The sequence below is a fragment of the Heteronotia binoei genome, chromosome 15 (assembly GCF_032191835.1).
Source record: "Heteronotia binoei isolate CCM8104 ecotype False Entrance Well chromosome 15, APGP_CSIRO_Hbin_v1, whole genome shotgun sequence".
NCBI classification, from domain to species: Eukaryota; Metazoa; Chordata; class Lepidosauria; order Squamata; family Gekkonidae; genus Heteronotia; species Heteronotia binoei.
In genome coordinates, this window is record NC_083237.1 from 11,906,294 (window position 1) to 11,918,114 (window position 11,821).

Below are 11,821 nucleotides of genomic sequence, written 5' to 3' on the forward strand. Positions count from 1 at the left end.
GCTGTTCAAATCACAGGGTTTTGTCCCGAACTACAAATGTGGCATCCAGAAAAACCTCATAACTGTGATTGGGGGTCTTGACTCTGAGATCTCCTTCTATATGGCAGACATCTTGGAACTCTTCAAGATTCCACAGGTAGGATTCCTGTACAGGGTACTGGGGCTTGTCCTAAAATGTGACCAGTAATTCTGTCTTCTGTTCTCATTTGATACTTCCAAAAGAGAGAAAAGTATAATTGGCTAAAACTAAACACTTCTGCAGGCAGGATTAACCCACTGGAAAAAAAATACTTTTTAGAAATATCGTGTCCCATGACTATTTTCCCACAATTTCATTGATAGCTTCACTAAATCCAAATTGTACCTTGCACTCAAGGGCAATGTTCCCTCTAACCTGCAGAGTCTTATGAGCAAAAATTGCACATTGTGAGCTACTGGCATTAAAGCTGTGAGCGACTGCATCAATGAGTGTGCTCTGGGGTCATCCTTCCTGAGCTAAGACAAAAATGTGTGAGCTAGAGGGTAGAAATCTGTGAGCTAGCTCACGCCAACTCAGCTTAGAGGGAACACTGCTCAAAGGATGTTTCTTGGCCATTTTTTAAACAATACAAGAGACACTGTCCCCATTCTAGGTTTAAATGTTCACTTGCACAGTCCATGTTGGTAGTGATTTTTTAAAAAACTTTCACATGAATATATGAATTGTGTTCAGCATGTACGTGTGTGTGTTTCCTTTCTGGGGATTAAACTGTACCCCACATTCTTGTCTCCTTTAGTCTGCTAAAGGTAGAGGGACTGATGGTCTTATTGCAGAGAAGCTTTTGACTCTGCCGATGTCACACCCCAGCCTCTACAGCTCTGCCTGCCAGTCAACAGGTGCAAACAAAGGCTTGCCCAAGACCCCTGCTCAGCAACTAGTGCAGCTAGGAAAGAAGGCATCTTGTACCAACAACGCCTGAGGATTTATAGAATCAAAAAGAGATCCTCAAGCCATCAAATGGGGTCATTGCTGGCAGGAAGTGGAAACTCTGTGAACAGAAATGTCAACTGGGACGATTCTTTGCACTGAGCCATTATTGTCTCTCTTCCCCTCATGTCACTTGATTGGACCATGTGTGTACAGTGCCATCAAGTCACAGCCAACTTACAGTGACGCCAACAAGGGGCTTTCAAGGCAAGTGATAAGCCATTGCCTTCTTCTTCAGAGACTTCCTTGGTGGTCTACAATCTGAACTTATGGAGACCCCAGCAAGGGGTTTTCAAGGCAAGTGAGAAGCAGAGGTGGCTGACCATTGCCTTCTTCTGCAGAGTCTACATTGGTGGTCTCCCATCTAAACTTATGGGGACTCCAGCAAGGGGTTTTCAAGGCAAGTGAGAAGCAGAGGTGGTTGGCCATGGCCTTCTTCTGCAGAGTCTACATTGGTGGTCTCCCATCTAAACTTATGGGGACTCCAGCAAGGGGTTTTCAAGGCAAGTGAGAAGCAGAGGTGGCTGACCATTGCCTTCTTCTGCAGAGTCTACATTGGTGGTCTCCCATCTAAACTTATGGGGACTTCAGCAAGGGGTTTTCAAGGCAAGTGAGAAGCAGAGGTGGCTGACCATTGCCTTCTTCTGCAGAGTCTACATTGGTGGTCTCCCATCTAAACTTATGGGGACTCCAGCAAGGGGTTTTCAAGGCAAGTGAGAAGCAGAGGTGGTTGGCCATTTCCTTCTTCTGCAGTCTTCCTTGGTGGTCTCCATTCCTTCATGGTCTCCCTAAGCAGGTTGACCCTGCTTAGCTTCCGAGATCAGACAAGACTGGGCTATATCATGCTGCTTTTTCTTCCATTAGACTCGTACTAGTTCTAAATGTGGTTAATTTCCTCCTGCTGCTCATTTACAATTCCTATAATAATTTATATATTTGTTTACCAGATTTATAACCTGCCCTTTCTCCCCCATGGGCATCCAAAGTAGGTGACATCATTGCTCCTCTCCTCCACATTATCTTCACAACTATCATGTGAAGTAGGCAAGGGTGTGTGTGTGTGTGTGTGCGACTACCTCAAGGTTGTCCAGCCAGCATCCATGTTCAAAAGAGACCAACTTCCCACTATCCTCACCTCGCTCTCACTCACCTCTTCTCAGCGGGGCTTCTGTCAGATTTCACACAAGCTGCCCTGAAGCTGCAGCTCACTCCGCCTCTTTTGGGCAGCAAACAAGATCCTCTAAAAACCAGTTTCTGTTTGCCACAGGAAAAAAAAAAGCGAGTTGCAGCCCCGGGGCAGATAGTGTGACATCCGATGGTAGCCCTGCGGAGAAGAGGAGTTTGAGAGCGGCATAAGGCAAGTGGGGAATCGGTCTGGGTTTTTAAACCTGCATATCCCTGGTCCTAGCCCAGCTCTCTAATAACGGCAGTAAACTGGTACTCAGGATCAGTTTGGTATAGTGGTTAAGTGTGCGGACTCTTATCTGGGGGAACCGGGTTTGATTCCCCCCCCTCCTCCACTTGCACCTGCTAGCATGGCCTTGGGTCAGCCATAGCTCTGGCAGAGGTTGTCCTTGAAAGGGCAGCTGCTGTGAGAGCCCTCTCCAGCACCACCCACCTCACAGGGTGTCTGTTGTGGGGGAGGAAGGTAAAGGAGATTGTGAACCGCTCTGAGACTCTTCGGAGTGGAGGGCGGGATATAAATCCAATATCTTCTTCTTCATCTTCTTCTGTTCAGGTGAAATTCTTACGACCTCATTTTCAAAAGAACATTCTCAGACTTCAGCTCTCACAGAATCTAAATATCCAGTCAGCAAACATAGACCTCATCCCTAGACACAATCGTAAAAGAAATGCCGTGTGATTCACCCTCCAAAATATCTGTCCATTTCCTCACAGCTCACCTATGGTTCATTTGCTTCAGAGGAGAGTGAGGCCAAAGTCTCTTTTTACCATATGGTCCCAAATGAAGACCAGCACTACATCGGGATCCTTCGGTTGCTACTCCATTTTGGCTGGTCATGGGTGGTGCTCCTTGCTGTGAACAATAACAGTGGAGAACATTTCTTGGAGACTTTGGAGTCATTGCTTTCCAGGAATGGGATCTGTTTGGCTTTCACTGAAAGAATCACCCGAAAAATACAATGGGATAATATTGATGATTTTTCTGATATACTTGCGCCAATGAATACATATTTCATGGACACCAAAACCAACACATTTATCCTCTATGGAGATTCGAGAACATTTATCATGTTGAATGCTTTTCTTTTTATCGGGCCTCTTGCAGTGGTTCAGACATTTAGCAAAGTGTGGATATTGACTCCCCAGGTCAATTTTGCCCTAACCGGCATGGAAAGGTTGTGGGATTTCCATTTCTTCCATGGGGCCATCTCTTTTACAATTCACTCGAGCAAACTGCAAGGTTTCCGTGCATTTCTTACAGGCATAAGACCTTACAAGGCTGAAGAAAATGGTTTTCTGAAATACTTCTGGGAGCAAGCTTTCGACTGTACATTTGCCAGAAGTGAGGAGTCACTAGAAATCAACGATTCTTGTACCGGGGAGGAGAAGCTGGAAAGCCTTTCTAGGACTGTTTTTGAGATGGACATGAGTGGCCACAGTTATAGCATCTATAATGCTGTCCACGCTGTGGCACATGCATTGCATCACATGTGCTCATCTAGGACATACGTTAGAGCGAGAAGGACCAGCAAAACAGCTGCATTTCAAGCTCTTCAGCCCTGGCAGGTAATGGAAAGGCCTGCCTGAAGAGATTAGGAAGGCTCCCCACTTGTCTGTCCTTCCCACACAATGTGTAAAGCAGAGTTGTTCTGGAGCGCATTTCTTTAAAGGCGATACGGCAATATGGCTACGGGAGGGAAGGAGGCAATGCGCATCCCTCTCTCTTCAGATCGTGGAAACTAAGGAAGGTTGGCACTTGGCAGGGAGACTACCAAGGCAGGGAGACTACTGGCATTAAAGTTGTGAGGAAGGCAATGGCAAACTGCTTCTGCATCTCAGTTTCCTTGAAAGACTCCTGCATGTGTAATAGGACTTTAGTGCCCTGGAATGTTTCAAGAAAGCGCTATTTTAAAAGAATGTGGGCTAGAGTCCAGTGTATAGTATGCATAACCTAGTATGCATTGGGGAGGGGCAGTGGCTCAGTGGTAGAGCATCTGCTTGGTAAGCAGAATGTCCCAGGTTCAATCCCCAGCATCTCCAACTAAAAGGGTCCAGGCAAATAGGTGTGAAAAACCTCAGCTTGAGACCCTGGAGAGCTGCTGCCAGTCAGGTGACGGACGGTGGCTCAGTGGTAGAGCATCTGTTTGGGAAGCAGAAGGTCTCAGGTTCAATCCCAGCATCTCCAAAAAAGGGTCCAGGCAAATAGGTGTGAAAAAACTCAGCTCGAGACCCTGGAGAGCTGCTGCCAGTCTGAGTAGACAAGACTGACTTTGATGGACCCAGGGTCTGATACAGTATAAGGCAGCTTCATATGTTCATATGTCTTTAAGGGGAGGGACGGTGGCTCAGTGGTAGAGAATCTGCTTGGTAAGCAGAAGGTCCCAGGTTCAGTCCCCGGCATCTCCAACTAAAAAAGGTCCAGGCAAATAGGTGTGAAAAACCTCAGCTTGAGATCCTGGAGAGCCGCTGCCAGTCTGAGTAGACAATACTGACTTTGATGGACCCAGGTTCTGATTCGGTATAAGGCAGTTTCATATATTCATATGTACCTGTCAGCTGTGTGTGCTCGCCTACTCTCATTATGTTGCCTTTTGCTTATGTGATGCTATTTGTTTGCATTGTGTAACGTACATCGAAGGCTTCTTTCTTTGTTTCCTATTTCTGTAATCCCTTGCCTATTAGAGGTCACATTTCACTAACTGCATTGATCGGGGCTGTGCAAGCCACCGTTCAACTCAATGAGAAAAGCAACTACACAAAAATAAATAGATCAGTACAAGACGAGACAACATCCACATGTTCCATCGTGAGCAATTTGTGGGATTCTGTTGTACGCACCGCGCATAGACAATGTTTTGGGGTCCATGCTTCCTTCTAGACTTTGAGCCTTTTAAAAAATGGACACAAAAGGCTTATTTTATACCAGGTCAGAAAAATGACATCTTAAAGTCAGTTTTGAGTCCTCTGATTAGTTGTAGCTCTCATATCATCGACCACTAGATCCATATGAAAGTAGGTAACATAGTACAACTCTCATTGACAGACCATTAATCAACTATTGGGGGGGGGAGGTTGTATTTTATGTCTGTGTGTTTGTGTGTGCACACGCACATGCACCTGGAAGTAATGGTGACCTCTGGTGACTGACCTCTACTGGGGGCCTGGTGAATATTCAGGGAGCAGCTGAATAACCCCTGCCCCTGCCTCTAGAGCCAGTTTGGTGTAGTGGTGAAGTGTGCGGACTCTTATCTGGGAGACCCGGGTTTGATTCCCCACTCCTCCACTTGCACCTGCTGGAATGGCCTTGGGTCAGCCATAGCTCTGGCAGAGGTTGTCCTTGAAAGGGGAGAATCTTATCTGGGAGAACCGGGTTGGATTTCCCACTCCTCCACTTGCACCTGCTGGAATGGCCTTGGGTCAACCAGAGCTCTTGCAGTGTTGTCCTTGAAAGGAGAGACTCTTATCTGGGAGACCCGGGTTTGATTCCCCACTCCTCCACTTGCGCCTGCTGGAATGGCCTTGGGTCAGCCATAGCTCTGGCAGAGGTTGTCCTTGAAAGGGCAGCTGCTGTGAGAGCCCTCTCCAGCCCCACCCACCTCACAGGGTGTCTGTTGTGGGGGAGGAAGGTAAAGGAGATTGTGAGCTGCTCTGAGACTCTTCGGAGTGGAGGGCGGGATATAAATCCAATATCTTCATCTACCTCACGGGGTGTCTGTTGTGGGGGAGGATGGTAAAGGAGATTGTGAGCCGCTCTGAGACTCTTCGGAGTGGAGGGCGGGATATAAATCCAATATCTTCATCTACCTCACGGGGTGTCTGTTGTGGGGGAGGATGGTAAAGGAGATTGTGAGCCGCTCTGAGACTCTTCGGAGTGGAGGGCGGGATATAAATCCAATATCTTCATCTACCTCACGGGGTGTCTGTTGTGGGGGAGGATGGTAAAGAAGATTGTGAGCCGCTCTGAGACTCTTCGGAGTGGAGGGCGGGATATAAATCCAATATCTTCATCTACCTCACGGGGTGTCTGTTGTGGGGGAGGAAGGTAAAGGAGATTGTGAGCCGCTCTGAGACTCTTCGGAGTGGAGGGCGGGATATAAATCCAATATCTTCTTCTTCTTCTCTAGGCTTTGGTATTCCAAGGAGATGTCCCATCCAAGTACTTGCCAGTGTCGACCCTGCTTAGCTTCCAAGATCTGATGAGATCAGACTTGCCTGGGCTATCCAGATCAGGGTGACCACTAATCAACTATTGAGACATGGCACACATTTGCAGTCTTCTAGCATTGCAAAGTAGCTGTATTTTTCAGGTTGAATCTAAAAAGAAGCCCATTAAGATCTGACAGGAAAAAAAAAAACCCAAAACAAAAGCATTTCAAAATCTCAGAATGAAGAATCAATTTCATGCTAAGGTATTTATTTATCCATTGTCTCCTTCAATCAGCTCCACCCGTTTCTTCAAGGCAATGCATTTAACAACTCAGCAGGAGAAAAAGTATCTTTTAACAGCAATAAGGAAGTGGAGGAAGGATTAGATCTCATGAACCTGGTCACTTTCCCAAACAAGTCCTTCTTTAGAGCAAAAGTCGGAAGATTGAATCCTGAAGCTCTTGAAGGAGAAGAGCTGATCATTCGTGAGGATTTAATTGCATGGCAAACGGGCTTTGACCAGGTATGGATGTATGGACTATATTTTCTAGACAGATTATGGGGCAGAATTTTCCTCTGGTTCTTGTGGCTTATTTAGTTGGGAATACTTTGGAATGGTAATGACAGCACTGATTATATATCTCTTCCTCAAAATCAGAGGGAGTAATTTTGCATACATCTGAAGCAGCAGGAAATATTTTCCATGCATTGACTAGAATGTGATGGATATGCCAGGGAATGAAGAGAGCACTTCTTGGCAGGGAACTATTACAACCCTTCGGCTGTAATAGTTCATAGGAATAGAATGGGGGGGGGAGGGGAAGTATCCAGGAAATATTGTTCATTCATTTGATTCGTTCATTCGATTTTAATACGGTGAATGACCCGCACAAATCAGGAAAAAAAAATTAACAAAAGCTAAAGAACAAAGCTAAAATACTTACAAAATTTTCAAATATCACGTAAGATAACAGTAGGAACTGGGGTATATAAAACAGCAATTAAAATGTAGCTTCAGAACATAATATATCTTATATGAACATATGAAGCTGCCTTCTACTGAATCAGACCCTTGGTCCATCAAAGTCAGTATTGTCTTCTCAGACTGGCAGCGGCTCTCCAGGGTCTCAAGCTGAGGTTTTTCACACCTATTTGCCTGGACCCTTTTTTGGAGATGCCGGGGATTGAACCTGGGCTGGGACCTTCTGCTTCCCAAGCAGATGCTCTACCACTGAGCCACCGTCCCTCCCAGTCTTTTACACCTCCTCCCCCAGCAAGCTGGGTCCTCACTTGACTCACCTCGGAAGGATGGAAGGCTGAGTCAACCTGGAGCCGGCTACCTGAACCCTGAACGCTGGGATCGAACTCAGGTCTTGAGCAGCCTATAACCAGGGGTGGCCAACGGTAGCTCTCTAGACGTGTCCCTTCCGCCTACAACTCCCATCAGCCCCAGCCAGCATGGCCAATGGCTGGGGCTGATGGGAGTTGCAGGCAAAAGAAAACATCTTTGCGAACTTTACATGCAATTGAAAAGTTCCTTGCACAGGGACCTGTTCATAGTTCAGGTGATGCTTGTTCAGATTAAGCATATGATTATCAGAACTGAACCACCTCAATGGTTTCTTTCTTTCTCTCTTGGTAAGGCACGGTTCAATAATGAAATAATGCTTTGCCGCTCATGTCTCAATTTTTTTTTATGTTCTTTGGATAGGTTCCACCTCTTTCTGTGTGCAACACACACTGTCACCCTGGTTTTCAAATGAAGAAAAAAGAAGGGGAGAAGTTTTGCTGCTATGATTGTTCTCTGTGTCCTGAAGGGAAGGTTTCAAGGCACAAGGGTATGTAACCTTGATAGACAGACCGTTGGTCACCTAGAGTTCATGTACCCACCTCTTAAGCCTGCAACAGTGGGCAAAATGTTAGACAATTTGTAGGTGCGATTGGAAAACTGGGCAAGCAGATCATCTCTAACCATCTACTTTCCAAGGCTGCATTTTCACCTATGGGTCATGTGTGAAGAGAAATCAAGTGACATGTATGCATTTGTGAATTTATCTTTAGGAAAGCTGAGGATTCCTAAAGAACTCATGATTCTCTCAGTTACTCACTGAGTAGGCATGGTGTGTTTCCTCTTCCTATCATTCTTGCCCAGTATCTGTACAATACCAATGCTACTTCTTTAAGGTTGTAGGTGCCATAAACTCTTAGTATGTTGCTACGAAGACCTATACAAAACTGCTTGAAATAGTAGCCTGCAGAAATCAATGCATGCAGAGTCTGATATGTGTTCTCACCCCACTTACTCAGCTTTAGCTCTATTGCACAGTTGGTTAGACTCTGTTCCCAGGGAATGCTCCGTGGCACATATTCAAAGATTCATCTATCCAACCATCCATCTCCTGCTGCATCCCACTTTCTCTGCCCCCCTGTAGGCCACTCGCCCGCTCACTAAAATTTTATGTGGGACACAGGACCTTCAAGAATAGCACAGATGACCAACAGCTCATTCTTTGCAATCAGACACCATGAGCTGGATGGCGCAGATCCACCTTGTTAGCAATGTTCCCTCCAAGCCATGGAGTCAGTCAGTCAGTTTATTGCGGCTCTAGGCCAATCGACAGCAACAACACAACTCATCAATAACAGTACAACACAACACCAAGTTGAAATATAACATAACAATATAAAACTTGTACATCCATCAAGGTGGTAATAAAATTAGCTGACATAGGCAACACTTAACTAAAAGCATCTTCTTTCAGATACAGACAGCATTAAATTTCTTCCTGTCAAGGTCGGTAACATATAGAAACTTAGCAAGATCCAAAGAAAGTTGATCACTCCCATCCCCTAAGAGGAAGTAAATGGTTTGGGCCTGATTTAAAGATTCAGCTAGCATTAGATGGTTCCGCAAAAGTCTGTACCTTGCCTCTGTATGGAAAAGACAGTTCAGAATAAGGTGAGAAACCGTATCGACCTCCTCCAGGCCGCACGGACAGATCCTGTCTTCTAACGGGATCTTGTGGAAACGGCCCCTCAGTACTGCTGTGTCCAGAATGTTCAGGCGTGCCAAGGACAGCATCCGCCTGATCTTAATTGGCTGTATCTTTTCTAGATACCTGGCACATTTAAGGTCACTTGTAAAAAAGGTTGGGATATACATCCCCCCAACTTTGGCCAGAGATTGTTTTAACTCCAATTCCAGTAATCGGTCTATGATAATTTCTTTTGCCCCGTTCTTGAACATGAGGGCTAGGGAATCAATATTCAGATCACATTCCTCTAATTTGGAATTTAATTTCCTCAACCAATTGCTGACAAATGAGTCGTAGAAGATTTGGTGTACAATGTCATCCGGATTGGCCAGCACTCTTAAAAGGAGACTCAAACCTCTATTCCACATTACTGTGGAGAGGCTTGGAAGCCCCGTTTCCAGCCTGTTTGCAATAGATGAGGCATATTTTGGCACCTGAAGGATACATCGTACAAACTTGTCTTGTGAGCAAAAATTCTACTTTGTGAGCTGCTGGCATTAAAGTTGTGAGCTCCTGCATAAATTCACTTGCTCTTGGGCCATTTTTTCCTGAGCTAAGACAAAAATGTGTGAGCCAGAGGTCAAAAATCTGTGAGCTAGTCCACACTAACTCAGCTTAGAGGGAACACTGTTAGTTAAGGTGACTGGCTCTTACAGAAGGAGCCTTCAGCTGGCTCAAGAGGCAAACTTCAATGGCACCAAAAGTAAGCACCATGGCTAGAGTAAGCATCGTTGAATGGCTGAGCCAACTAGTAGATGGGCCAGGACCGATACTCCCTCGAAGCTGTGGGATCTTGTAAGTGAAAATTCTCCTTGGTGAGCTACTGGCTTTAAAGCTGTGAGCTACTGCATAAAATCGCTTGCTCGGGGACCATTTTTCCTGAGCTAAGACAAAAATCTGTGAGCTAGCTCACACTAACTCAGCTTGGAGGGAACACTGGCCATGACTAGATTGTTCATTTGAACCCATGAAGATCCATTCAGCATTTTTGAAGGCCTCCCATGCTTATCAAATCAAGCAAATCAATATTCATAGGAAACCAATAACGGGATTTTTTTCCCCTGACAAGTTTGAAGTAAAAGACAGTCTTTACCCACTATGCCAAATACAGTTAGGTTATGTTGTCAAACTTAAAATGACATCTGACAGAGGCTTGCTTTGGTAACCACCACAATGTTAGGGTATTGCAAGTCCCAAATTGCTAGTGTGTTAGTTCTGAGGTATTCCTTGTTCCTCTTTTTTTCCAGACATGGACGACTGCATCAGGTGTCCAGAAGATGAGTATCCAAACAAGAAACAAGATGGATGCTTGCCCAAGACAATGAATTTTCTGTCTTTCGAAGAAACTTTGGGGATCAGTTTGTCATCTATTGCTGTGTCTTGTTTCCTGATCACAGCTTCAGTTCTCGCAACTTTCCTTAAGCACAAAGACACCCCAATAGTCAAGGCCAACAACAGAGATATCACCTATGGTCTCCTGATCTCCCTCTTGCTCTGCTTTCTCTGCTCTTTGCTTTTCCTTGGACAACCAAACAAAGTGACCTGCTTCCTCCGACAATCTGCTTTTGGCATCATTTTCACAGTGGCTGTTTCTTGTGTGTTGGCCAAAACTGTCACTGTGGTGGTCGCTTTCATGGCCACCATACCAGGGTCCAGCATGAGGAAGTGGGTGGGGAAAAGAATGACCAACTCCATTGTCCTTTCCTGCTCTCTCATTCAAGTAGCAATTTGCACAGCTTGGCTTGAAACCTTTCCCCCGTTCCCTGATGTTGACCTGCAATCTCTCACTGAAGAGATCATAGTAGAATGTAATGAAGGGTCTATTGTCATGTTCTACATTGTCCTGGGCTACATGGGACTTCTGTCTCTTATAAGCTTGACTGTGGCTTTCTTTGCCAGAAAATTGCCAGACAGTTTTAATGAAGCCAAGTTCATCACCTTCAGTATGCTTGTGTTTTGCAGTGTCTGGGTGTCTTTTTTCCCCACCTACCTAAGCACCAAAGGGAAATACATGGTAGCTGTGGAGATCTTCTCTGTCTTAGCCTCTAGTGCAGGGTTACTGGGTTGTATCTTTTTCCCCAAGTGCTACATTATTCTGTTGAGACCAGAGCTGAACAACAGGGGACAGCTAATAAGGAGAAAGAAGTAATGGTTCCCAGTGTATTGTGATGCATGTCCTTTTTGTGGTTTCTATGGAGAAGAGATGCTGGCTCTATTTTGATATGTATTATGGCTTACATTATCTGTCAATAATAGAACTAAAACATATCATCTTTCTAACTTGAAGGGAGGGGGAAGAGGGAGGGCATCTCAATCGACTGATGAGTAAATCAGTTAATATCCTGGTGGTCAATTAAAAAAAAGATACGGGTTGATTTCTACAAATTAAAGAAAAGACCATGGCATGCAAACATTCATTCCTTGGATGAGATAATCGCTGGCCCTTGCAAACAGAGGCACACAGGATTCTCTTAAAACTAGATTGATA

At 45.2% G+C, this 11,821-nt stretch overlaps 1 protein-coding gene across 1 annotated transcript; it reads left to right on the plus strand.

Moving 5' to 3' along the window:
* Positions 1–2,923: 2,923 nt before the first annotated feature.
* On the plus strand, positions 2,924–11,482 carry LOC132583038 (vomeronasal type-2 receptor 26-like). The gene is made up of 4 exons (XM_060254704.1): positions 2,924–3,718; positions 6,594–6,821; positions 8,010–8,136; positions 10,581–11,482. The coding sequence occupies exons 1-4, from the start codon at positions 2,924–2,926 to the stop codon at positions 11,480–11,482; spliced, it is 2,052 nt and encodes a 683-aa protein (XP_060110687.1).
* The last annotated feature ends 339 nt before the right edge of the window (positions 11,483–11,821 follow it).

Coding starts and splice junctions, on each gene's coding strand:
- LOC132583038 (XM_060254704.1), top strand. CDS start 2,924: ATGGTCCCAAATGAAGACCAGCACTACATCGGGATCCTTCGGTTGCTA. Junction 3,719..6,593: donor AAGCTCTTCAGCCCTGGCAG/GTAATGGAAAGG, acceptor TCCTTCAATCAG/CTCCACCCGTTTCTTCAAGG. Junction 6,822..8,009: donor GGCAAACGGGCTTTGACCAG/GTATGGATGTAT, acceptor TTCTTTGGATAG/GTTCCACCTCTTTCTGTGTG.